We start from the raw sequence: 27,081 nt of genomic DNA, 5'->3' as shown, positions 1-27,081 counted from the left end.
AAAGCAGAGAAGTAGCCTTTTGAGTTTTTTGGCTTTGACAACAGGAGCCATAGGCTTCTCAGAGCTTGGAGCTATAAGCTTCTGGGTCCCTCAGTCTAACTCCAATAAAGAGTTGAGGAGGACTGTCAGAGCTGGAAGATAGTCTCAGCTACTTTATTGGGTAGAAAAGAAAAAAGCATAGCTCAGCTGACTGGTAGCAAACATAAATGCTTAGCATGTAAGCGTTATATATGCTTATAGATTCTACTTATACTCTGCCTGGTTTTAGTAATGTTTGTTGAGTGAAGAACTGAATGCTAGGACAGCTATAGGATGTCCGGGCCAAACAGGGACTCCAGTACAGAGACGTTAATGAAGACAGTAACCAGAGGTACCAGCTCTACAATGGCCTAGACCAGTGGTCCTCAACCAGTGGGTTGAGACCCTTTTTTGAGGATGGCATATCAGATATTTACATTATGATTCATAACAGTAGCAAGATTACAGTTATGAAGTAGCAACGAAAATAATTTTGTGCTTGGGTGGATTGGGGGGGGGGCGATGTCACCACAACATCATTAATGGGTCTCAGCATTAAGAAGGTTGAGAACCACTGTTCTAGACACCAATATGCAGGAGGTCCCTAAGGCACAAACAAGGAGAAAGACACGAACTGGAACAGATGAAGAAAGACAGCAACAGGAGAGACTGAGACAACTGGAGACACCGGCCTATAGAGAACACTGTGGCCACAGCTGAGACCCAAGACCCTGGGGGTTGGGAGGAGGCTCTTGCTGGGACAGCCCTGGAAGATGCTGCCAGTGCCCTGGGAGCCCAGCATCCTGTGGTCTCACTCTCAAGATCTAACCTGCCAGGGGCCTGGGCAGCAGGGAGAGAGCCCTGAGCCTGCAGGTCAGGCATTCACTGTGTGCCAGGGTTTACAAACTTGCCGCCCCTTGGTTCTCAGTTCTCTCATCTGGAACAGCTGCCTCTACTCTCTCAGGGTTGCTCCAGGATTCAGGTGAGTGTATCTTTGCAGCACCTCGAGCACACAAGCTGTTAACTGTGGCTGTTCTTGGGATGACCCCAGCAGTGTGACCCTGGTCTCGTTCCTGATGCTTTTGCTTGGCTTGGCATGATAGCCTACCTTCCTATATATCAAGGACTATATTGAGCCATCCCAGTCCTTCAAGTTGGCAAACTGATCCCAAGGTAGTAGGGCTGGAATTGTTTAGGGACAGGAGAGAATGTGAAACATGGCCCATGGGATGGTTTTTTGCTATTGTTGTTTTTGTTTGTTTGTTTGGTTGGTTTTGGTTTTTGGAGACAGGGTTTCTCTGTATAGCCCTGGCTGTCCTGGAACTCACTTTGTAGACCAGGCTGGCCTTGAACTCAGAAATCCATCTGCCTCTGCCTCCCAAGTACTGGAATTAAAGGTGTGCGCCACCACCGCCTGGCTGTTGTTTTTTAAAGACAGGGTCTCACTATGTAGCCCTGACTGAACTGGAACTCACTATGCAGCCAGTGTTAGCTCAGAGCTCACAGACAGCCACCTGCCTCTGCTTCCAAGTGCTGAGCATGTACCACGATACCTTGCAGAATGGTATCTTTTATCAAGAAAAAAAAATCACGTCATTTATTTTGTGTGGGTGTGGCAATGTGTCCCACATGACACATATGAAGGTCCTAGGTCAGCATGGGGGTGTTTGCTCTCTCCTTCCACCACGGGAGTCCTGAATTCAAGTCTTCAGGCTCAATGGCAGGGGCTGAACCATCTTGCCAGCCCAGGGTAGGACACTGAAGGACTCACAGTATCCTCTGCCTGGCCTGTACAGAGGTGCGTGCAGCAACATCATAAAACACAGGGGTCCCAGCAGAGCATGGCCCTGTCCAGTTGCAGAGCACAACCCGGCAGGAGCCCATGCATTGGCACCTACGTGCTCTGCTCTCCCTGGGAGACCCCTGGCTGCAGGAATGGAAAGGGGCAGGCAGGGTATGGGGGGGGGGCATTGAGAAAACGCTGAACCTTGCAGAGAGGCTATACAGGCTCTGACTGGACTCCCAGCCACCAGCAACATGGAAAAAAGCCAGGTCAGATAAAGACGTCATGCCTTGTTGTAAAATGAGAATTGGGTAGGCTGTGACCTGGCCCTTGAAGCCACACAGGGGTTCCTTGATCCTCTTCCCAAACACAGAGCACGTGTTTGCTTATAAGGCTCAAGAGCCCATGACTACCCTTGATGGCTACTAGGCCCTCCCTGGATGGTGCGAGTCCTCAGACCTCTTTCCTGGAGTTTCACCGTGGTCACAGGAGGGCCATCCACCTAAGTGCAGAGGGCCAGCTCAGCCCAGGACTCACAGACCACAGAAGTCAGAATGACAGAGAAATATGTGTTTAGCCACAACTTGTCTAGAAAGGGACACCATGTGGTGTCACGCCAGACGTTGCCGCAGGCTGTGGTCTCCGGAAGCTTCAGGTAGGCTGATCAGATGCAGAGGTTGGGTAGGAGTCAGCATTTGGGAAACCTGGCACTGGGTTAGCTTTTTGCCCGGAGAGAAGGTGATCGGGATGATGAAGGAGGCTCAAAATAGATGATAGCCTGGAATTCCCGAGGTTTTCTGGAGAGCACGCCTCAGGGGGAGTCATATCCCATAGGAAGCATGGGACAGTACGTGCCCAGAGTCTGCATCATATCCAGCAGCCTGTGGGCGGGGCAGATGCTCTTATGTTCTTCCTGAAGCCTCTGTAAGGGCAGCGACATCATAAACCACAGGGGCCCCAGCAATGCATTCTGTCCAACTGCAGAGCGAAGCCTGCAGGAATCCATGCATTATTAGCACCCAATCTGTTCTGCTCTCCCTGCAAGACCTCCGAATGCAGCAATGGAGGCAGGCAGGGCATGGGAGGGCAGTTCAGAGAACTCTGTTCCCACTGACCATTTAGCCCAAGACCAGAGGTACAGAGAATTTTGGGGGTGGTGGTGGGGGAGTTGTACAGGAGGAGATCAACCCCAAAACCTTACCACTGAGCTGTCAACCTGTCCAGTGTACAAAATTTTTATTAAGAGTTTGGGTTTTAAAATGAGTGTGACACCAGCATCTAGACAGCTCCAGCCTGCGGGCCTGGCTTTCAGTGCTATGTGACAAAGATTTTTGGACCCTTCCCTGTTGCTGTATAGGACATCTGTGTCCTGCAGGCTGGTGGACAACATGGGACATCATAGGAGCGTGCTTTGATATGAGGGCAGAGTAGGGTGGCTTCCAAGACAGGGAAACCTCAGATGCCCCTACCCCTGACTCTGTCCTGCCTAGTCTGACAGGTGGGTCTAGGGTGTGGCCAGGCTTGGGAAATGGAGGGTAGAAACTTAGGCCCCGCTAGCTGCTCACTCATCCTGACAACACTCAAACCTGGCCTGGGGTAGACAGAAGCCTTTCTTACCTGAGATGGGACCGGGCCAGTTGGGGAGGGGGGTATGTGCGTGTGATCACTAATTTTCATCTCGTGCCCAATGACAGAAACTGCTTACCCTACAGCCACGCCTACCTGGGTGGCCCTGTTCCTCAGGCCCGTCTTGTCCCAGAACCTTTGAACTTGGCTGTTCCTTTCTGGAGCTCATTAACCCATCTTGGGTTCAACCTCAGCCCCTTTCTGGACCATGGAGGTTTGTCACCCAGAGAAGCAATCCGTGCACAGCTCCTACATCTCCAAGTTAGGCGGTAACATTGTCATGACTCCCCGAGGACCCTGACACTTATCCCTGCAGCTCCCCCTTGCTATCACCCTGGGCTCCCCCAACCATCCTCCTTCCCTAAACTGAACGCCCACCTTTATTCCAGGTGTTAGAAGCCCTTCTGCAGCTGGGGAGGGGACAGCTGTGAGTCCAAGCTGCAGGGTCTCAGGCCAGAACTATATGGGGGCATCTTGCTGAAGCAATGGGTACTGACAGATGAAGAAATATCTCTATGGGCGCCCCCCACCCCCATCAACAGCACCCGAGGGAGACCCACAATGCTCTCCTGGCCAAAGAGAGGGAGATAACAGGACACAGCCTCCATGGCTAACCTATCTAGGACGGGGAGAGGTGGCTGTGCTCCTGGTGGTTGGAGCAAGGCCCCTGGCCAGCATCTGGGAATCTGTGGGCAGATCCTGAGTGTGACTGGTCCCCTATCCCAGCAGATACGGCGCTGGCTGCTGCAAACGGCAGTGGATCAGACTTCTGGGTAGGTGCCTTTCTCCCACCCTGTTCCCCCATCGGGGCATCAACTCTCTTACTTGTGAAACAGGCATGGTGGCCCCTACGGATACCACGAGGAACCCCTGTTTGCCCCTCATCAGCCCACGTGCAGATGCCATCAGAGCCGCTCAGGTGCAGACAAGGCATCCTGGGGTTGTGACAGCTGGGCTTGGGCAGCCCGGCAAGGTGCAACGAAGCAGCATGATGTGCAGAGGAGGGAAGGGGAGCTGCCTATGGCTGCTCCAGGTAGGCAAGGTGTGCATGGATGCCCTTGGTGGGACGTCCTGTCCCAGCTGGAGACCACTCCAGCAGATGGCACAGCACCCCTGGGTTCAAGGAAGGAAGGAAGGAAGGAGCGAGGGACCGGAAGCTTGGAGCACAAGTCCTGCTGAGTACTGGCCAGTGTGTCCCTGCTCCCCTTGGCTCCTTGATCCGCAAGGCTAGCACTGCCCTCAGGATGCCTTGGCAGAGACTGAGGTTCACAGGCCCCACAGCAGTGGAGTCAGAAGCAGCAGAGATGGCAGTGCCAACCTGTGTGCGTCTGAAGTGCAGGAACATACTGCCAGACCATCTTGGGCCCCACTGCGGCCCTGGGGTCCAGGCCCTACATCCTCCGCATCCGCCAGCGGCTCACCGCATACCAGCCAGTCGCGGGCTGTAGACTGTGGGTACCCGGGGGCTGCTTCCAGCTCGCCATCCAGCACTTTCCAGTACTCCTGGCCTCGGAAGAAATAGGATGCACCTGTATGAGGGGAGGAGGAGGAAGGCTGAGCTGCTGGCTCAATCACAAGGGGCTGTACATGGGACAGCGTGGCTGAGTACAGAGCTTGGGTCGGGGGTTGGGTGGGGAGCAGGCTTCGGCTATCTGGGCCACATCTGTCAGTCAGAAGCATGGGCCTGACTTGGATAGCTGGAGGAGGCTGTGGGACACAGGGATGGATTGTCAACCTCCACTCTTCTTTGCCACAGTTTCCCTAGCATCTGTTCTGTGAGCATCTCTTTTAGTATTGGGGTGGAGGATGGAGCCTCTTAGGAAAACATACAAAGGCTGGAAGTCCAGTGTGTTTGGGGAAAGAAAAGCAGGGAACAAAGAGGGAGCAAAGCCAGAGAGGTGAGGCCCTGGACCGCTCAGAGCTCTCACACACATAAGTGTGGAGTATACAGTGATTTAGGGAATCCCATCCCCAAACCCCATCTACAGACAAGGAACATGCCGGACAGCATCGTCCCCTGCCCGGTGCTCACCATCAGACCAGCGCATGGCATCATCCAACATGCTGGGGACACCTCTCCACAGGGGTCCCTGGGCAGGGTAGCCAGGGTCCATGCGCCGTGTGTGGTCATCATAGCGCCAGTACAGCTGGTCCTTAAAGAAATAAGTCCTGTCATTGTGGGCCCAGGAGAAGACAGCATCGATGCCACCTGGCGGGAGGCTGAAGTCGGAGACAGGTCGCGGGTACCCTTCCTCTACGTTGTTGTCCTTAAACACCCAGTATCTGTCTCCTGGTGGCGAGAGAAAGAGCCATGGGCTGTGGCAAAGGCTCCAGTCTTGACTTCTCCCAATGTCCCCCCCATCTTCACCCAGGTGGCAGGACAAGGTAGTGACCCCATCTCATCACGTCAAGGAAAAGCTGCGTCTGACATTGATTGAGCACCTACTATTTGCTTGGTGCAGGTCATTCAGTTAATCAATGCCTGAGAATCGGGTCCTCTTCTGACAGCCACTTAGAGAGACAAGGAGCCAAGATACCTGTTACCCTGCTCCACTGATAGCTATATATCTTAATCAAATAACCTATCTTAAACCCTTTATAGGGCAGGGTTTCATGTGACCCAGGCTAGTCTCAAACTCACTATGTAGCCCAAGAATGACCTTGAACTTCTGATCCGCCTGCCTCCCCTATCTGAATGCTATGGTTAAAGGCACGGAGCACCAGACCCTATTACAAGTGAGATGCAGGGGTCTCTGTGAGACACTGAATTAAGACGTTGAAGAAACCTCAGTGAGAACAAAGATCGATACACTGGCTGGAGCAAGGCAGCATCAGGGAAGCAGGCAAGCTCCATCCAGGGGTACCAGTGTGTGGGAGGGACCCAGGGCGAGATGCTCAGGTAGCTCTTGGCTATTTCCAGGACTTCCTGGTAACTATAGGCTGGAGATGGTAACATAATGAAGAATTCTGTGTTTACACCATGTCCAGACTACCATAAAATGGAATGATCAGGACACTTGTGGGTGACATTCCTAATCTAGAGGAAACATGGCACATGGAGGTTGGAGCCTGGGATGGTAGATGCTGAAGGCCTGAAGGAATGTTCTAGATTGGAGTTCAAAGACACAGCGCAAGGGGAGACCCTGGTGATGCAAGAGTGGGTGTGTATGGGTGAAATGTACACTTGCTGTGCTGTGGTCTCATTGGCTCAGGGGCCAGTGCTTAGAAACAACTAGTCTTGGGCTTCCCAGTTCTGTAGTGGGCTGGGCAGATGCTGCTTAGATTCTAATGCTAATCTGGGCTCCCCAAAACTGGTTGCCCCAGAGATGAGAGAGTACATATGTAGACTCTAGCTATGTGACCCTACCCCCAGTTAATTGTGATTGGTAAATAAAGATGCCGACAGCCAAGAGTTGGGCAGAAGAGACATCTGTGGAGTTTAGGTTTCAATAGCCTGGAGGAGAAGCCGCCATGGGTTAAGAGTCAAGAGAACGTGGCCCCTAGGGATGCCCAATTGGAGTTAAGAGCAGCCCAGATGGAACATAGTAAATAGTAATAACTCCGGGTTATCGACAGGAAAGTAGATTCTAACTGCATGGAGGGTAGGCAGCTGCCCAGCTGTTATATTGCTTAAGGCTTAATTAAAAATATAAAGGCTAACCAAAAAAAAAAAAAAAAGTAAAAGCTGGGCATGGTGGCGCACGCCTTTAATCCCAGCACTCGGGAGGCAGAGGCAGGTGAATTTCTGAGTACAAGGCCAGCCTGGTCTACAGAGTGAGTTCCAGGACAGCCAGGGCTACACAGAGAAACCCTGTCTCGAAAAACCAAAAAAAAAAAAAAAAAAAAGTCTGTGTGTGTGTGTTTTATCCAAGAACTCAATAACCAAAGGCGGGGTAGAAACCCCAGGCTGGGATTTAAGTTTTTCTACAACACAGCTCAGTGTCAACTGAGAAAAAGCTGGCCAGCCTGTGGATACAAAGTAAATCTGGGCCAGTGAGCTACACTCATTGGTGGTGGTGGTGGTGGTGGTGGTGGTGGTGGGGCAGTACAATAAATAGTTAATGTTTTCAACTTGATAGTGTGAAGAATCAAGCCTCTGGTAGTGCCTGGGAGGGATATTTTAGATTGGGTTGAGGTGGGCAGCACCATCTCCACAGGCTGGGATTCCCATCTGAATAAAAAGGAGAAAGCAAGCTGAACCCAGCATCCATCTTCCCTGGCTGAGGATACAGTATAACCAGCTGTCTCATCCTCCCTCCCGCGCCTTCCCTGGCTGAGGATACAAGATGACCAGCTGTCTCTTCTTCCCTCCAGCAGTGCCTTCTCTACTATGATGGACTGAGTGCCTTAGAACTGGGAGCCAAAATAAGACCTTCCCTAAGTTGCTTTAGTTTTAATTTGTTGCAGCATAGTCAAGTAATATACGAGGTCATGCTGGCTCAGGCAGCCAGGTGTCCTTGTAGAGCCCTGAGCTGAGCAGGGAGAATGACCTGGGTCTGGTACCACCTTCAAAGGTACACTGGCACCTTTGAGCCAAGGGAAAGCCACTTGCTCATGTTGATCCCAGGTTTCTGTCCCATAGCTAGCATAGGAAGGGTCCCGTTTCTACCTGTGCATGGGCCCAGGAGGCTCACACCTCAGCGCGCGCATCTCCTTCCTAACGTAGGCTGGTCTCCAACTTGCTCTGTGGCCAAGGATGACCTCGAACTGACAATCCTCCTTCCTCTAACTCTCAAGTGTTGCGATTAACACACATGGTACATGCAGTGCTGAGGTGCAAACCTAGGGCTTTGTGTGAGCTCAGCCAAGTATTTAATCAATCAATTAAACAATATCCATAGTCCCCAGGCCACCTGAATTTTGGGAGACAGTCTCAGTATGTAACCCAGACTGGCTGGGAGTTTGTAACAATCCTCCTTCCTCAGCTTCCTGAGTGCTAGGACTATAGAAATGTGCTCCCCTCCTGTGGCATAGATGTGGATAGAGGAGATACAGCCTGTCCAAGTCCAGCACTGAAGGCTTTAGAATTAGGGCCAGGGTTGGGTGGCCTCACATCCCCCTTGCATTTCATTGCCTCTGAGGTCCCGGCTGTTCTCTGCACTCAGAGGGGCTGTCTCTGCCTCGGGGTCTTCATATTGACTATAAACTTGGATTTTTGCTTAATGGCAGGGCACTAGATAGGCTTTTGCCTACCTTAGCTTGCTTTCCTCCGTCACCTCTAATACTGCTTCAAATAAACTCCTTCCTCTGTGTAGGAATTTTCATCCCTCCCAACATCAGACATCCACCTACATCCACCTACATCCCCTGTGAATAAAATTTCTTTTTCTTTTCTTTCTTTTTTTTCTTTTTTGGCTCACTATGTGTCTATAGCGCCCCCTACAGGCCAAGCCGCCAGTAGGCAACAATACAGGCATCCAATGAGTACAGCTGTTCTCACCAGTCGGGTGGCTCTAGATTGGCAGGGTGCAGGAGAGGCTGAGGCAAGTCAGACAACACCGAGGGAGGCCAGGGCAAGCTGGGGCACGCACATGGAAGCGGTCCACTCACCTTTGAAGAAGACAATCTTGTGGTCACTGGTACGCTCATACACGGCGTCCACACTGTCCAGGTGCAGCGGCAGGCCCCGCCAGAAGCGATGCATTTGAGCCGGCTGCAGCGACACCAAGTGTCGGTCCCGGGTCAGCCTCCAGAAATACTTGCCTGGGTGAGGAAAGGGAAGGTGGCTACCACAGCCTGCTGTGGCTATGGGAATCCATCTAGCCATTCCACAGGACCCCAGGGTTTACCTTTGAAAAAGAATGCTTCGCCTCGAATCTGGGCCACAGCATCAAAGTGGGCAGTGCACCTGTGAGGCACGTCCTTCTGGGGCCTGCAGGGCAGAATGTGAGATGGGCTGAGTGGGAGAACATCGAAGCAGCTGGGTGAGCTATTCCTGCCAGAACCACGGGGGTGAGCATCCTGGAAGGACCCATAACAACAACCTGTGTCCACAAGGTAGCCAGTGCCTACCAGGCAAACAAGGTCAGTTAGAACTAAGCCACAAGAAGGCTATAAGTTACTTTGTGAGTCTAGCCTAGGCTATACGAGACTGGCTCAAAACACCAAAGCCAACTCCTCTAAACCTGAAACACCAGACAACAACATCAACATCCCAAAACAAACCAAAAACAAAGAATGTGAGTTTAACTCAGGTTTGTGGGCACACCACTTATAATCCTTCACTCTGGAGGTTGAGGCAGGGAGATCACCAGATCCTGTCAGCTTGGGTGTTAGGTTACAATGGCCTGAGAATGAAAAACATTCAAAACCTTTCTAGGAGCTATGGCCCTTGCTATTTAGAAGGGAAACAAAACTCCCAAGTCACAGGAAGTTCCTGAAACTTACAAGATTCAGAGGGGCCCTTCCTAAAGTTATAGAAGATGGCTGGAGGATGGCCTGGTCTACATAGTGAATTCCAGGACAGCCAGGGCTACATAGTAAGATCTTGTCTCAAAAATCAACCAACCAACAAACAAGTATTTTCTGCTCTGGCAGAGGACCCAGGTCAGTTCCTAGCACCCACATCAGGTGGCCCAGGACAGCCTGCTATTACAACTCCAGCGGATCCAATGTCTCTGGTCTCTGTAGTACATATATCCACAAAGAGACACATGTTGTTTTTTTTTTTTTTTAAATCCTCAATAGCCAGGAAGTAAGAATGGCTTCTCAGTTTCCTAGGTAGATAAGTGTCAGCATGTAGAGCCCGGTGGGTAAGGGGTGTGAATATTTGCTGGCGCACACTGCAGATGAGCCAGTGTCATACTTCAGAGATGGAGTGGATCCTGTCTACCACAGTAAGCAGGAGTGGTGGGTAGGAGCCGGTGGTGATCAGCAGCAGAGGGTGCCCTGATGGAGTCCTGAGGGCATTCGTGAGAGGCAGCCTGCCCTCAGGCTCTGCCACAGAGGAGAGGGCTTCCCAGGAAAGTACCTGCAGAGCCATACAGCAGTGTGCACATTCATAAGGAGACTCATGCTCTGACAAGGCACAGAACCCTCGGGCAGGGGTCACACACACACATACCTACCCACCTAGAGGACTGAGTGGGAGGGGCCAAAAAGAGAAAAATGACTCTCAATGTCCAAGACGTGCAAGGTCCAGGGTTCAATTATCACAGAAAGAAAAAACAAGCAAAGCCAAGTGTGTGGTGGCTTATGCCTAAATGCCAGCATTTGGGAGGTAGAGGTGGGATGTTCACATGTTTGAGGCTGGCCTATGCTATGTAGCAAGTTCCAGGCCAGCCAGGATTACACAGAAAAACCCTATCTGAAAAGAATCAACGTGGGGTGAGTGAGGTGGTTCAGTTCATTAAAGTACTTGCTGTCTGTCATGCCTAATAACAAGGATTCAATCTCTAGAATCAATATGGTAGAAGGCGAGAACTCATTCCCATGAGCTATCCTCTCACCTCTGCATACACTGTGGTATGTGTGTGCTCACAACCCACACCCACACTAAAGATATATACATATGTGTGTATACATATACATATATACATTAATATATGTGTGTACATATGTGTATACATACACTAATATATATATACACTAATATATGTGTATGTATTCATACATATACATACACACACTAATATATATGTGTGTACTATATACATACACACACTAATATACATATGTGTGTATATACATATGTACATAAACACACTAATATATTATACATATGTGTGTGTATATACATATGTACATACACACACTTAACCATCACAAGTTGGGGATGCAACTCAGGCTGTCGAGCATTTGCCTAGCATGCACAAAGCCCAGATTTCAATTCCTAGCAGTGCATAATCCTGGGCTGTACATGCCTGTAATTCTCACACTTGGAAAATAGAGGCAGGAGGTGGGAGGTTGTCCTCATTCTTAGCTACAAAGAGTTTGAAGCCAACTTGGGATAGATGAGACCCTATCTCAAAACCAAACCAAACGGAAAGTACCAACCAACCAACCAACCAACCAACACAGGGTTTGGGGTATAGCTCAGCACACGTACCTTGCATTCACAAGGAGCCCCATCACATGAAACACACACACACACACACGCACACGCACATGCGCGCACACACACACACACACACACACACACACGTTACTCATGTCTACAATCCCAGCCCTTGGAGGCTAAGTCAGAAAAATTGCAGCAGTTCAAGGCCAGCCTGGGCTATAGACAAAGACATTGTCCCCAGAAAACCAAACCAAACCAAACCAAACCAAACCAAACCAAACCAAACCAAACCAAACCAAACCAGAACAAGCAGAGGCGTACTTTGATTGCAAAGGTGCTGTGGGAACTTTCAACAACGTCCTTCTATTACAGAACCTAGCTGCTGTGCTGACAGCCCCAGCCCCAGCCCCAGGGACAGGATATGGATATGTGCAGGGGTGGGGGGCTTGGGAGGAGTGGGGGACACATGGCATGGGGGACAGGGGATGGGAGATTGACTGGATAAACTCAGCTCTCAGTCAAAATGCAGAGGGACGGGCACTAATACAAAACTCTGAGTCCATGCCGGGCGTGGTGGCACACGCCTTTAATCCCAGCACTTGGGAGGCAGAGGCAGGCGGATTTCTGAGTTCCAGGCCAGTCTGGCCTACAAAGTGAGTTCCAGGACAGCCAGGGCTATACAGAGAAACCCTGTCTCGAAAAACAAAACAAAACAACAACAAAACCCCTGAGTCCTCCATAGCCCTAACAAATAATGGTGACAGTCCAGCCACCTGGCTGCAAGATCAAGGTGCTATGCTTAGTGAACCAGGCTATAGGAGAGGAACGATTTGAGATTCACTATAGCTCCCTGGGGTAACTGCTCCTCCCCGCTCCCCCATCTCCTATTGAGAAGTTTAAGAGAAGAAAGTGTGCCCCAGAACCAGTCAGCACATGCAACATGCCTTCCCCAGGGTCCTGGGCTATCCTGGGTACTATGAGCCCAGAAAGGGCAGCATTGGACCAGGACAGGCTGGCCAAGGTAGAGTGACAAAGGACATGACTTACGGAGTGCTAGACCGATTGTTGGGGGGCTCTGGCAGGAGGGGTGGCTCCTCGGGCTCTGGGGTATCCAGCTGGGCAGTAGGGGACACGGATTCCCGCACACCTGTGTAGACAGGAAGACTGCACTCAACCCAGGGCCCTAGTTCACCCCGCCTTTCCAAGGGCCCTGGGCACGGGGCGTGGGCCGTGAGACTAGCAGGTGATTTCCTGGTATTTCCATGCAGCCTAATGGCTGCCGAGGTAGGGCAGACCACCACAGCATGCCTGTGAAGTGTACTATGCCCCAAGAGCTTGTCCAACGCATCAGCGTCCCTAACCACCACACTCCTGGGTGGACACCAGGGAAAGATGGAAGCCAGGAGAGCTACAAGGATTCTTCAGCAATGTCCACTGCGAGGGTCACAAGAGCCTGACAGGGAAGTGACCCAGGGTTCAGTGCTGGGCTCATTTAGTCTTGAAAAGGAACCTGATCTGACTCCGGTGAAGGAGAAACCTTGAAAACAGCACACTTGGGGGAAGATCAGATCACTAGCTACAGAAGGCCTCATTCTGTAGAGCTCTGTTTCCCCAAGGTGTCTCACTTCAGGCAATCTTCAGAGACAGCTCTCCTTAGGGGAGACCTGGACAGGGTGGTGCTTGCAGAACTCTGTGATTGTGCTACCTTAACCCTGTGTTCACCCTTGGAGATGGACAATTTTACTGCACTACAAATAACACACAGGGGCTGGAGAGACGACTCAGCCATTAAGTGCACTGACTGCTCTTGCAGAGGACCTAGGTTCGGTTCCCGGCACCCACACATCTCACAATTGCCTGCAACTCCAGTTCCAGGGGGAACTAATGCCCTCTCCTGAGATCCACGGGCACCAGGCATACATGCGGAGCCCATACATACATACATACATGTAAGGCAAGAAATCCCCACACATAAAAAGAAAATCACACGGGCTGGAGAGGTAGTTCGGTGAATAAGGGTGCTTGCTACTCTTGCAAAGGACCTGGGTTAAGTTCCCAGCATCCACATGGTGGCTCACTAACTGCCTGTAACTCTAGTTCCAGAGGCTCTGGTGCCCTCTTCTGGCCTCTATACACAGACATATTTTCAGGCACATACAAATTAAAAAAAAAAAAAAAAAAAAGACAATTCTGCAAAAACACTACCATCATAACAAAACAAAACAACAACAACAACCCCACTCATGGGGTGGAGGGGAGCGGGAGGAGGCTTGGAACAAAGTTAGGAGGTGCAAGGCGAGCCTGGAGGCTGGTCACGGTGGGTTGGCTCTTCTAGGGCAGAATGGTGTTTCTGTATATGAAAGATCCTTCCTCCAGAGCATCGTATTCCAGATGGACACGGGGACAGAGACACCTCTATCTACTTCTTGATGTGTCTTGGAAGTGGTCCTGGGCCAGACTCTGTTCCTGTTTTGGCTGTCTATATTCCCGTGGAGCTATTCTAGGCAAGCTGCCTTCCTCTCACCATCAAGGACTCTACCTGGCTAGCTTGCCTCTTGGTCCTGTGGGCTACTCTGGGGCAATGTGCTTGAATTCTTGTCCTATAGGGATATCTTCACACTTTTATGGGCTATCCTGGGCAAAATGCTCCTCCTTGATCCTGTAGGGCTATTCAAGCTTATGAGCTATCTAGGACAAGCTGCCTGACCTGGGCCAACCCCATGGCTACTGTTCCTCCTTTCATTATAGGATTAGATGGTTAATTTAGCACATGCCCAGTAGGTCTGGGTCCATTTTCATTGCTGCCAAGACTGACAAACCTTTGAGGAAGAGATATGAAATCCCCAGGGCTCTAAGTCCCTGGGACACCAGTACTAGAAAGCAGAGAGGCCCGTGTCCCACGCCCTGCGCTCCTTTCTTCTCTCCTCTGTCCCATCCCCAGTAGATATCATGTGCCCACAGTATTCTAGACTAAGAGGCCACAGCCCTGAGCAGAGCTAACTACTTGGGGCATTTGTTCCTAGCCCCACCCTCCGTACGGTCCCTCCTGGGCTTTGGGGACACTCACCGTACAACTGCCAGACACGCACCCTGTCCTCATAGGGAAGTCCATAGCGTAGCGGGTCACCCACGGGGCCCTGGTAGTACGGTTGCATGATGGAGCTTGGGGCGGCAACATGGCTCAGACCAATGGCATGACCAAACTCATGGACGGCCACTGCAAACAGGTCCATCCCGTGGGCATCTGAGGACACAGAAACTGTGTGAGAAAAGAGGGACAGGACCCCCTCTCTAGTGATGGTGCTGGAATAAAGAGCTCAGGGGGTGTCTGCATCCTGGCTGTGTTGGGGGCTCAAGTTAGCCTAAATGTGTGCTGTGGTTATGTGAGACTGCGCTGAGCTCCTATGAGGCCCTGTGTGGCTGGAAGGAGTTTCCCAGGGGTCTCTTACATTTTCATGCTATGGAAGTCAGCCCTTTTTAGGACCAGGCCATAGTAGAGACAACCCAGGATTAGACATATCATGCTGAACTGGATCAGATAAGGGTGTTTAAGGGTGAACAACAAAGATGCTGGTGATGATTCGTGAAGGTGATGGTGATGGTGGTTGAAGATGATGGTGATAACTATGATTGTAATGATGGGAAGATGGTGGTGGTGAGGACAGTAGTGATAATAATGGTGGTGATGGAGGGATGACGGTGCTGGTGACAGGGATGGCAGTGATGACTGTGAAGGTGATGGCCATAACTGTGAAGATGGTGACTGTGAAGATGGTGGTGATGGTGGGCTTTCCAGGCTCAAAAACAGTGGGTGTCAACCCCTATACCCTATGTGAGAGATTTGGGCTCCTGTGCACTGTGCAGAGAACTAGCCGGGTTTGCCAAGCTGACTGCAGACCCCTTGTGGTTCAGTGCCATGAGAAGAACCCAACGGGTCTCAGCCAGTGGCTAACTTAGGGCAGAACTCTTTAAGCCAAAGTGGGGACTCATTCTGGGGGCCACAACCGCATCTACCTTCTTTTATAGGTTCAGGCTGCTACTGTGGGGTCTGCAGGGCCCACAGGGACTACTCAGGCCCAGGGTCCCACCTACTCAGGACAAGTCCTCCCCCACGCACCTGAGGAACGGAAGGTCCATGGCTCATCGTCATCAAAGTGGGTGTCCCCTGCCGTGTGGTGGTCACCAGGGAAGAATGCGTGGGCCACCGTGCCACCAGGGCCATCGAAGGGGTAGCCGTCATTGTGGTCGGCCTTGGAGAAGTCGATCTGGATGTCCGCCGCGTTGCCCGCTACCTCGTGGAAGTTCAAGGGTGTGATGTCACTCCAGACTTTGAGGGCGTAGTACATGAGTGCACGCACAGTATCCCGGCCCAGGGGTGAGTCCCGTGGGAATGTCCGGACCCTAGGGTCAGGGTCAGAGTGGAGGCCAGCTGTCCCTGATGCCTTTCTGGACCTCCCACTGGGGTCAAGCGCTGCTCTCCATGAGTGAGTGTCCCCTATTGTCTGCCTTTTCCTAGTCTCCAGGAGATGAATGCATACGAGGCCAGGAGTAATAAGCAAAGGTTAGCTTTCCAGATGGCCTGGGTGATAAGATTTCTCAGGGCCGGCCCCACCCTCTCTAGTCTACACAGGGGTGGGATCCTCACAGACCTGGTCTGGCCCCAGGGATGGCAGAAGGACAGAGACATGCTAGCCTAGGGCGCCCCCATCCTGGCCCACGCACCTCCAAGAAAGGTTCCTCTTGCTCCATTTGGTTGGGGGTGGAGTCTGCCGCTTCCTTCTCGATTGGGCCCCAGGGGGCAGGTCCGGAAGGGAGCATCGAGGGGTTTTCATCAGGGCCAGAGTGGCCTCATCTGGACAGTATACACAGGTCAGCAAATAGGCCTGACTCCACCTCCCCAGTGAAGAGCTCCCTCAGGGCTGATGGTCCCAAGGCCAGGTGTGTTCAATCTCCCCCTCCCCCTCCCCCGCATATCCAGTCAAGTTAAGCCAGCATTCAAGTTTCTGGCTCTATCCAGTCTGAGTCCACAGTGGCTAATTTCAGGGCCCCAAGCAGCCAGGGATGGTATGACCAGGCTAGCACCGCCATGATGGAACCAGGAGCCTCCCGGTGCCTCCCGGACAACTGACCTAGGATGCCAGTGGTCTCCAGACCACCAAACTGCTGCATGGCAGTAATCGCTTTGGACAGTTCCTCCTGGGTCTGTAGCTGCCCTGATGCCGGATCTGCAGGCGGCAGGTAGCCAAACCTGCTTAGCCACTCCTGGGGACACACAACAGAGAGGTTATTAGAGTAGAGCCCACTTGAGGAGGGGCTGCTCAGGCTCACGACTGTTGCAAGGGAGAGGCCTCCTGAGCCCTGGCCGCCCCTACTACATCTCTGTCCTTAGATCTGGGTTTATACGCAGATAATAAATCGGATGCCAGAAATGTGGGTGAGCATGTGCAGGCGCAACATTGGCCAGCAACCACCAGATGGCGCTGGAGTCCACATGCTGATGGTGACAACCATCCTGCCTGAGACTTGCATCTATATGGCTGGCTCAGAAGGTTGTGTAGGGCAGGGTGCTCTGAGCCAAAACCATACTCCTTTCAAGAAAGGCCCAAGCAAGAGGCTCAATCCTGCAGACTAATTTCCTTCCATATCCTGTTCTCTCTCTCTCTCTCTCTCTCTCTCTCTCTCTCTCTCTCTCTCTCTCTCTCCTCTCTCATTCTCTTTCACAGGGTCTTACTGTATAGTCTTGGCTGGCTATGTACATTAGGTTGGTCTTAAAATCCCAGAGTCTGCTTCTGCGGGTCTCACAGAGTCCAAAGGGGCTTTGAACTTACTTTATAGCTAAAAATGACCTTGAACTCTGACTCTCCACTGCCCAAGGGATGGGATATAGACATGTACTACGAAGCCTGTTTTGTGCAGTGTTAGGGATAGAACCTATGGTTTTGTGTATACTATGCAAGCGCTCTCTCTCCTCAACTTTTTTCTTTTTTTAATGGTGAATTACCTAGCTGTGGTGGTGCATAGCTTTAATCCTAGCACTTAGGAAGCAGAAGGAGGCGGATCTCTGAAAGCTCGAGGCCAGCCTGATCTACACAGAGAGCGCTCCAGGACAGCCGGGGCTACATAAAGAGACCCTGACCAAAAAAAAAAAAAAAAAAAAGCAACAAAAAAGTTTAATTATGGGGTTCTGTAGTATGTCTCTACACATGAATGCAGGTTGACCTCAGAGGCTAGAAGCACCATGGAGTTGAAGCTAAAAGACTCCAGCTAATGTGGGTACTGTGAGCCAATTAAAGTACTCTTTTTTTTTTTTTTTAATTATTCTAGGGACTGGAGAGATGGGTCAGCAGTTAAGAGATCTGACTGGTCTCCCAGTCCTGAGTTCAGTTACTAGCAACCACATGGTGGCTCACAACCATCTGTAATGTGACCTGATGCCCTCTTCTGCTGTGTCTGAAGAGAATGACAGTGTACTCACATACATAAAATAAATAAATCTCCAAAAGATTATTCCAAATTAGAGTTGTGTATTTTATTTTGTGTGAGAGTGTCTTGCCTGGATGTCTATGGGTAACCACATGCATGTTGATTGCCCACAGAGGTCAGACGAGGGCATCAGATGCCCAGAACTGAAGCTATGGCTGGTCGTAAACCCCACACACACGATTACTGGGAATTGAACCCAGGTCCTCTGCAATAGGAACAGATGCTCTTAACCACTGGGCCATTAATCCAGTCACTCACACAACCCGTTTTGAAACACTGTCTTACCATGTAGCCCTGAGCTTATAGATCTTCCTGTCTCTGCCTCCCCAGTGCTAGCATTTAAAGTTGTGTGCCATCACATCCAGTAACCTGCTTCCTTTTTGATGGACACTTTAAAAATACCAACCCGTTCATGTCCTTCCCTGGCCCTCCAGGTCCTGAGGCCCAGATCTGTCTACTGCCCCATTTTGGATTCCGTTTGAGGCAAGCTTGGGTAAGATCCTGTTTTGACTTCTCCTCTCAAAAACTATTTTTTTTTAAAAAATATTTTGGTATTGTCAAGTGTCAAACCACACACACACACAAACACACGCACACACACTACTTGGGCTCTGTTTCCTGGGCTAGCTGTTGATGCTGACCACTGTTGCTTGGGAGCCCAGTGGATGTAGTGAGACCTGGCCTTCATCTCCCTAGGATCCTTCAGGGCCTTAATCAGGGGCAAGCAACCATGGCTAGGCAATCCAGCCTGGATGATGTAATTTGCATATAGTAGCAGGTGTGCCTCCCAGGCCGTCTCCCCAGATAATGTGTATCTTTGCTGGGGTTGCTGTTTCAAAATTCATCTCACTCCATCCCTCCATGCAGCCAGGCCGGAAGCTGCCTGTGTGTACGGGATGCCAGAGACCTGCTTCTAAGGCTGAAGGGCAGGACCTTCAAGGACAGGGCAACATTCCCCAGAGCAGCCTGGAAGTTAGAGCCACACCCCTGGGTGCAGGCCCAGATCTGTCTACTGCCCCATTTTGGATTCTGTTTGAGGCAAGCTTGGGTAAGATCATGTTTTGACTTCTCTCAAAAACTATTTTTTTTAAAAAATATTTTGGTATTGTCAAGTGTCAAACCACACACACACACACACACACACACACGATTTCAAGACTCCCTGCCAAGCTCACAGGCTCAAGCCAGGGGCCCAAGGCCTCATGGCCATTATTCCCTCTTGCAGGAAGCTTCCCCCGGAACTCATCCATGGAACACCTCAGAGGGGATGGGGGTCCATCTCCCAAGAGTGAACATGAACGGGGAACAGAGAGGATTTGAGGTCCTCTGGGAGGGTAGGGTCATGCCTTTCCCCCTAAGCTGGCATGGCAGTTGGTGCCATCCTGTCTAGAATAGAACATAATTGGGACTAAGCAACACTGCACCTGCAATCTCAGATGCCCCTCCCCCCCCCCAAGAGAAAGCTCAATCTTTTGCATGTTGCTAGCCCCCTCCCAGTATCCAACCAAGGCGTTTCTCACAGCCTTAAGTCCTGGGAGGGGCTGACTACAGTTGGCATTGGTTGGGGGAGGTGGGTGATGGCCAGCGTTGGCCTCAGGTAGACACTGACAACATTCCCATAGCATCAGAGTATGGGGGTGTGGAAGCCCTGGGCAGCCAGCTCATCCAGCTCTAGCCAGGTGAACCTCAAACACCCAGAGGGTCACATTATCATCTGGGACTTGTGGCTGTTAAATGCCAAATGAGGATAACGGGCCACTGAGGTGGCACTTAGCCTAGGGGACTTAGGGCTGCCTAGGCTGACAAAAGCCACCGAGAGGACACGATTTCTGCAGAATAGGCAGCCTGGACCAGCACCTTACAGCTAGCAACCAGCCAGTCCCTTATCACCTCACCTGACCTGCTCTTATCCTTGAAGATGTACAAGCCCCTCCCAACCTCAGCGGCTGCAACAGGATGGCCAGAGGTCAGACCTCCGGACCCCCTCACTTTCTCTCCCTGTCTCCTAATACCTATAGAGCTGGGACCACACACCCTGTCCTGGGCCGCTGGCTTCCTGCTTGGCGGCCTGGTCCTCCTTCCACTGTCACCACGGAGACAGACCGCTGTCTCCTGGGCAACGGAGGCTGCAGCAGGCGGATGCTGTGAGGCTCAGGGTGAACCTTCCAGAAGGCCACTAGGGAAGGGGTGGGGCCAGGAGAAGGGGAGTCCCACCCCCAAGGGCGGATACCCTTTCCTGTTAGCCCAGTCAGAGAACGGGACCATTACTGCAGACCAGTACTAAGTCAGCTAGCTGGGCCAGTCAGGGATTCCTGCACAGATGTAAACACGCAGTCAGTGAGTGAATGCCGGGCTCCCTCCTCTTTCCCATCTTGCTGTTGCGTTTATCACCATTTGACACAATGTGCATCTTTTCACAGCTCTAACGAGGCATAATATATACAGCGCTAAAATCCTTCAGACGATTTTAGCAAATTTATAGAGTGCAGCCGCCGCCCAAGCCCCCGGTAGCTGACTTTACCGTGTCTCTTGGAACCTGGGCAGCTCTACCCACAGCCTTGGTCAGGTGCCATGTGTAGCCCCAGGAGCCTGCAGAGCTTGCCTGGCACCCGGGCTATTGCTGTGAATCTTACAGCCATCCCTTATCCCTCTCCAATTGGACCCACCAGCTGGAGGCAAACATACTGCTAGCCACTTCTCACAAGTAGGGAAACTGAGGCCCAGAAGCTGTATTCAGATTCTTGTCCTTCTAACCAGTGTCAGAAGCAGCAGCAGCTCCTGATGTGTGTGTGTACATATGTATCACATGTATATGAAGTTTGTGGTAATCACTAATATATAAATGAGAACAATAGGTGCTATAGTCCATGGGTAGTGCCACCTTTGGCCACCCACTTCCTACCTACTATCCTCTTCCCCATCAAGCCCCCCAGACCCTTGTAAGGGCAACACCAGTGGGAGCCCCAGTTACAGGGGAGGAAACCGAGGCCCGGACGAGCCGGGTAACCTGTCCACAGTTACACAGCACATGGGATACTCGACTCGTTTATTTATTAATGTGTAGGCATGTGTACGAAAGCCAGGGGACAACAAGCCAGGTGTTACCCTCAGGAGCACTGTTCAGCTCCTTAGAGACAGGGTCCCCCACTGGCCTGGAGTTCACTGAAGAGGCAAGAAAGTCTGGCCAGAAAGCTCCAGGGGACCCCCCCCCCAGTTCTGCCTCCCCAGTGCCAGAAATACAAGTATGTTCTACCATGCCAAGCTTATATTTATATATAATAAATATATATTTCTTGTGGTACTTGTACCTGAGTGCAGGTGACCAAGCAGACCAGAGGCATCTGGTCCCCTGGAGCTAGAGTGACAGGCAATTGTGAGTCACCTGTTGTAGGAATTGGGAATCAAATGTGGGTCTTAGGTCCATGCTCTTAACGGCCGGGCCATCTCGCTAGGCCCATGACCAGCTTTGTAAACACAAGTTCTGGGGGTTGAACTCGGGTCCTCATGCTTGCACGGCAAGCACTTTACCGGGTGAACCCCTCTGCAGCCCCTGCATGACCCTTTTATGAAGATAGATCCTAATAGGTAGCCGGAGTGATCCCATGCCTGGGTATTCCTGGCTGTGGCAAGGGCTGTCTGTGGAGTGCTAGGCAGACCAGGGCAGGTCTGTCTAGAGAGGAGGGGAGGATGGAGGAAGGCCATGCGCACAGTGTGGCAGGCTGCTTTGGTTCTGGTGACAACTGCTCCAGTGACCCTGAGCTAAGGCCCACTGAATGCTTCCTATCGCAAAAGCACCCCACAAGCCCCAGGATGTGTGGAGGATGGTGAGCTCTGGTTTTTGTTTGGTTTTGTTCTCTGTGGTCTCCTTTGAGCAGAGCCGGCACTGGGTAAGTCTGCCCAATGAAATGGGAGCTGCCGTAACCCCATTTTACAATCGAGGGGAGAGAAGCATAGAGAGGTGAGGGAGGGCACGGACCCAGTCACACAGCCTGAGAGTGCAGAACTGGGGCTGGAGCCGGCTGGCTTCTGAGCTTATCCTGTAGCCACTGACAGGGAAGGGAGAGATGTGACAGAGGGGACAGTTAGACGGACACCCAGGAAGTTGTTCTGGGTAGACACGGGATTGTCTAGGTGAGGAGCCCTGGGAAGAACATTCATCCTGGGAGGAGTGGGTGTGAGCCTTTGATGCAGGAAGTAGCTAAGCATCAGAGTCTAGAAAGGACATGCACACCAGTGAGTGAAGGGTCTGGAGATGAGCCCAGAGTGAGACGTGGAGCTATGAGGGGATGTCAGGCTGTGTGAAGACCACACATCCATGCCATCGTTTCTGCAAGCCAGGTGCCCAGCAATGCTTGAGCTGTTTCTCCTCCATGTGCCGGCACTGGCCTGTACGCAGACCCAGGGCCAAGTGTTAATAAATCCTCCATGTTTACAGTTAAGAGCAAAGACGTCTAACGTACCCTAGACGGCCCCCAGCAGTGTCCTCACTGGAGAGTGCCCTGCAAGCCTCCTGAACTTCCCCAGCTTCTCCCCCTAAGCACAGCCTGCTCCTACAGGCCCATTTGAAAGGAGAGAAGACTGAAGGCCTGTGATCTGTTGGTTCACAGAGCAGGTTAAGCAGTAGTGTGGGACCCAGCCCAGGTCTAGGTAAAAGGGTCCCAACAGTAGCTATCCACAGGGTGGCCAGGTGTGGTGACACATACCTTTAAGCCCAGCATTCAGGAAGCAGAGGCAGGCAGACCTCTGTGAGCTCCGGGTTAGCCATGGCTATACAGGGAGACCCTGTCTCAAACCAAAGCAAAGTGCGAAGCCAGGACATTTTGTTTCCTAGTTTCTCTCTCTCTCTCTCTCTCTCTCTCTCTCTCTCTCTCTCTCTCTCTGTGTGTGTGTGTGTGTGTGTGTGTGTGTGTGTGTGTGTGTGTTAGACAGAACTCAGGGCACTTCCCATGCTAGACCAATGAGCTCTGCAGTGGTTTGGATGAAAGTGGCCACCCCACCCCAGGTTCTTCTGTATGAACACGCCGTCTCCAGTCGGTACTGCTGTTTGGGGAGGATTAGGAGGTGTGTCCCTGGGGACCTGGCTTGAGGTGTCAAACCATTCCCAGTGTGCTTGCTTCCTGCCACCTGAGACATGAGTTCTCGGCTGTTCTGGCAGCTAGTTCTTCAACCTTGCTAACGTGACCTCTACCCCTCTGGGGCTGTGTCAATAAACACTTCCATTTTGAAGTTACCTTGGTCGAAGCAATTAAAAAAAAAAACAAAAAAACCTAGGCCAGTGGTTCTCAACCTTCTTGATGCTGTGACCCTTTCATACATACAGTTCCTTATGTGGTGGAGAATGCCCCCAACCATAAAATTATTCTCATTGTTACTTCATAGCTGGAATCTTGCTACTACTATGAGTCACAACGTAAATACCTGATATGCAGGATAGCTGATACATGACCCATGTGAAAGGGTCATTCGACCCCCAAAGGGGTCTCCACCCACAGGTTGAGAACCACGGAACTAAGACCAACTAAAACTAACACCCAGACTCATCTTCTTTCTATTTTCCTGAAACAGTGTCTCGCTAGGTAGCTCTGGCTGGCTTGGAACTCCCTATAAAGACCAGGTCTTGAACTCTTAAGATCCACCTCTGCCTCCTGTGAGCTGGGATTATAGGATTAAGGGTACATACACCACCACGCCCAGAATTGGTCCTTTTAAAGAAGTCATCTCATGTTGCTCGGGCTAGCCTTGAACTCTATGTAGCCAAAGATGACCTTAAATACCGTATCCTCTTTCCTCTGCTTCCCAGTGCTGCGGTCACAGGTACGTGCCACCATGCCAGGTTTATTTGGTGGGGCTAGGGCTGGCAGCCAGTGCTCTGTGCTGAAATATGCCTCTAAGCCTTCTTTCCACTTTTAAAGAGAGTCACCCCATAACCCACGCTGGCCTTAATACCATCCTCCTGCCTCAGTTTCTGGGCACCCATAATGAGTGCCTGTATCAGCAGGTCTGGCTCAATCTCTGTTTAATCTCCTGGCTATCTTGGTTTGTATTCACAGTGAACTGTAGTTCCTAGAATGAAGCCATGGGGAGAAGAGGGAATTCCTGCATGGTCCAGAAAAGATGCTGAGAGCTGAGGGAGTTTAAGGTCTGCACAGGTAGGTGGCTCAGGCTTCAAGAGGGGGTCACACGGGCAAACCCAGCACTCTGTGTCCCTGCTTTCACCTGTCACCACTGGTCCCACCCTCAGGGTCTTTGTTTATTCCCCCAGTAACTAGCCTTCAGTTGTAGGCATATTTGCAATGAAGATCTGAACCTGCCCTGCTGTGTGGTGCCGACAGTGGGAGAAACTTTGCCACAGGAGGAGACTTCTGGGTAGAAACTTGCTGGGCTCATTCGAGTAGCATGAAGGGGGCTCTCAGGCAGAACCCCAGGAACCGTGGGCCATCAGAAGCTACGACTGCTTGGTGCTTCTGAGACACGGCAACACGGCATCCACTACGGAGCTAGGCCGGGCTGAGTGGTATGACATTTGTAAATGAAATATGAGGGGCTGACGGGCGGCAGAACCTGCAGAGCCAGGCAGCGGATGAAACATTTTCCAAGACAGGTGGCGAATGAAACCTGCAGAGTGTGCCACCCAGGGCCTGATCTGGCTGTGTCTGAACTGTCCACTTCCCCCTGGCTATCCAGCTGGACGCTTGGAAAGGCCTCCGGGACGCCACTCTCCAGAACCTTCCCTGGGGTTGCACACTTGGCTCTGTGCAACCACTTAAGAAACGGAGTGACAAAGCCAGGCCCCACTGAGCTGTGAGGAAACCACATCCTGCGGGTCCTTTCAGGGGGCCTGGGGGCCTCTTCCCGGCTTTATTCACAGGCGCTCGCCCCTCCCTGCCCAGCCGTGGATTTAGCGGTGTCTGGCAGCGGCTGATCACAAACACAAAGGCGTCCTTCTCCTCCGAGGCATCCAGACCTGAATGCGCTCAACAGCCCGCAGAGGGCGGTCTGAGGGGCATCAGAAAGCTCCCACCCAAAGCCCGCCCATCGTTTGCAGCTCAGTGAGTGCCCCTGCGCCCCAAGCTCTTAGGTGCCATTCCCTAGAGGGCCACCAGAGGGCGCCCCCACCGCCACCAAAGGAGAGGCGGGCAGGACCCGGTTCCCACACCCGGGAGGGTATTGTCCTGGGCAGGAGGCTGCCTGCGGCACCCTCCCGCCTTACCCAGGATTGGACGACAGGGTTTTGCTGCCTCTGGCAAGCCTGGAGTCACATACCCTGGTTAGTGAGATCTTCAGGGTGCTGGTGGGTTGGTGACCCTGGAGTGCTCAGGAACTCAGTAGGGGAGGGGAAAAGTCGGATGAAGCCCACAGGTGCCAGGGGGAGGAGCCAACCCCACCTCAACCACCGAGGTCCGCTGCTGCAAACTTCCTAAGTACACTGGGCCTGATTAAGAACTTGGATGGGCAGGGGCTCCCTCGCCCTGACTCCTCCCTCGCTCTGTCTCCTGTCCCCTAACCAGTCCCGTTAGAGATACACTGAAAGCTTGAAGGAAGACGGTGTGTGTGTGGGGGGGGGGGGGGGGGAGGGTGCGTCTGGACTCTGTTGTCACCCACCAGAACTGGGTCTGGATGTCCTAATGCTCATGGCATCGGGGAGCCAGCTATGAAAGCCTAGGATCAGGAACGTGAGGAACCCCTATTTTAGAGGCCACTGGAGTGGGAAGAAGCCACCTCAGGGGACCCTCAGACATCTGCAAGTGGGCAGAGAAAGCATGGGTCGCTGCCACCTCAGATGCCTGGGGGGTGGCAGAGTCTGCCCCTCTCAGATCCAGGGGCAAATGTTGCCAAACTGGAGGTTGCTCCCGCCCCAGTGTCTCCTCCAGCAGGAAATCTCCATGACACCTTGCCTAGACCTGAGGTGTAGGAGTCCTCGTTGCCAACCGCCCGTGGAAAGCGGACTCTGCCAGGACCCCATTAGGATATTGGCTGGCTTGTGCCAATCAGGAAGCCGCGCCTGGCCGGGTCTCCAGATCTAAGGAACCCAGGCCGGGGCCTCCTCCTCCTCCTCGAAAGCGGGCTCTAGTCACCGCGCGCGCCTTTGCAGAGGGCTTCGCGGGCCTGCGGAGCCATAAAGTCTGATCGAAACCTTCCGGGTCTCCTGCGGGTTTCCAAACCCGACTTCAGTCAGGAGGGTGGGCAAGAGGTGGGAAGAAGCCGGTACCCGGGTCCCCAAGCTGGAGTGCCTAGCTAAGCTCTGGCAGTGGGAGTTGGCGGGATGGGGACGGCAGCGGGCTTGACACAGCAGAGGTTGTCACCCGCACCGGCGGGACAAGGCCGATCGCTCCGGTGGAGGAGGGAGACGGGGTCGCGGCACGCTCGCCGTGCGGGAGGCTCTTCTAACATCGTCAGCGGGGCAAACTCGGGAACCCCAGGTTTTCCGGACGCCCACAGGCGCGTCCCCGGCCTGGGGTGCGCGCCCCTGACCTCCCACTCCGGCCGCGAAGCTCGCGGGGCGCACCGCTCCGGGCGTCTGTGACACCGGTCACCCCGCCAGAGGTCTCTGTGGAGCTGCTTTTAACCAGAGACCAGGCTCCGGCTGGGCGACCACCTCCCCGGGGCGCCCGCGGCTGCGGCGCACGACTGCACGGAGCGGGAAAGGGACCGGCATCCTCCTAGACCTGCAAGCGTGAGCCTCGAGCAGCCCGAGCCCCAGCCTCAGTTTCTCTGTCTTAAAAATGGGTTCCCCCCCACACCCCCGCCTCACCGGGATTCGCGCACCTCTCCGAAAGGAGCAAGGGCGAGTCTCCCTTCTCCCTTGCACCTCGTGAGCGCCTGGGGACTCGGCTCCCGAGTGCCCAGGGTCCCGTGCCCCTGTCGTTCACTCACCACCCCGAGGCTGAGGTCCTCCGCGCGGGGCGCGGGCGCTGCGCAGCCCCCATGGGCCGCCAGCGCCAGTACAAGCAGCAGTGGTGGCAGCCCCGGCCCGGGGCGTGGAGGGCCAGGTCCCCGGGGGGACCCAGGTCCCCGCGGGCGGCGTCCCATCCCGCTCTCCCAGGTCGGGTGGCGAGGGTCCCCGCACCCGCCAGCAGCCAGCTCCGCGCCTCGCTCGGCTCCGCGCCCGCACCGCTCCGCTCCGCGGGACTGAGCCGCGCGCCCGCCCGCCTCCGGGGCAGGGCCATGCTAA

General features: G+C 52.8%; 1 protein-coding gene across 2 annotated transcripts; it reads right to left on the bottom strand.

The window, feature by feature from the left end:
- Nucleotides 1-132: 132 nt before the first annotated feature.
- Nucleotides 133-27,081, bottom strand: Mmp17 (matrix metallopeptidase 17). Of its 2 annotated transcripts, none has more exons than XR_001784693.2 (10): nt 26,784-27,081; nt 16,556-16,688; nt 16,149-16,278; nt 15,544-15,827; nt 14,494-14,670; nt 12,474-12,573; nt 9,217-9,299; nt 8,978-9,130; nt 5,460-5,580; nt 133-4,956 (listed from the first exon to the last, which is right to left on the bottom strand). XR_001784693.2 is itself a non-coding variant. In NM_011846.5 (10 exons), exons 1-10 carry the CDS (start codon nt 26,937-26,939, stop codon nt 4,694-4,696), a joined length of 1,737 nt encoding a protein of 578 aa, NP_035976.3. In that variant the 5' UTR covers nt 26,940-27,063; the 3' UTR covers nt 2,078-4,693. The 2 variants fall into 2 exon arrangements, 1 of the variants encoding a protein (NP_035976.3); NM_011846.5 differs by having other exon boundaries at nt 2,078-4,956; nt 5,460-5,717; nt 26,784-27,063.

This window comes from Mus musculus, chromosome 5 (assembly GCF_000001635.26).
Source record: "Mus musculus strain C57BL/6J chromosome 5, GRCm38.p6 C57BL/6J".
Lineage (NCBI taxonomy): Eukaryota > Metazoa > Chordata > Mammalia > Rodentia > Muridae > Mus > Mus musculus.
This window is presented reverse-complemented; position numbering and strand designations above follow the sequence as displayed.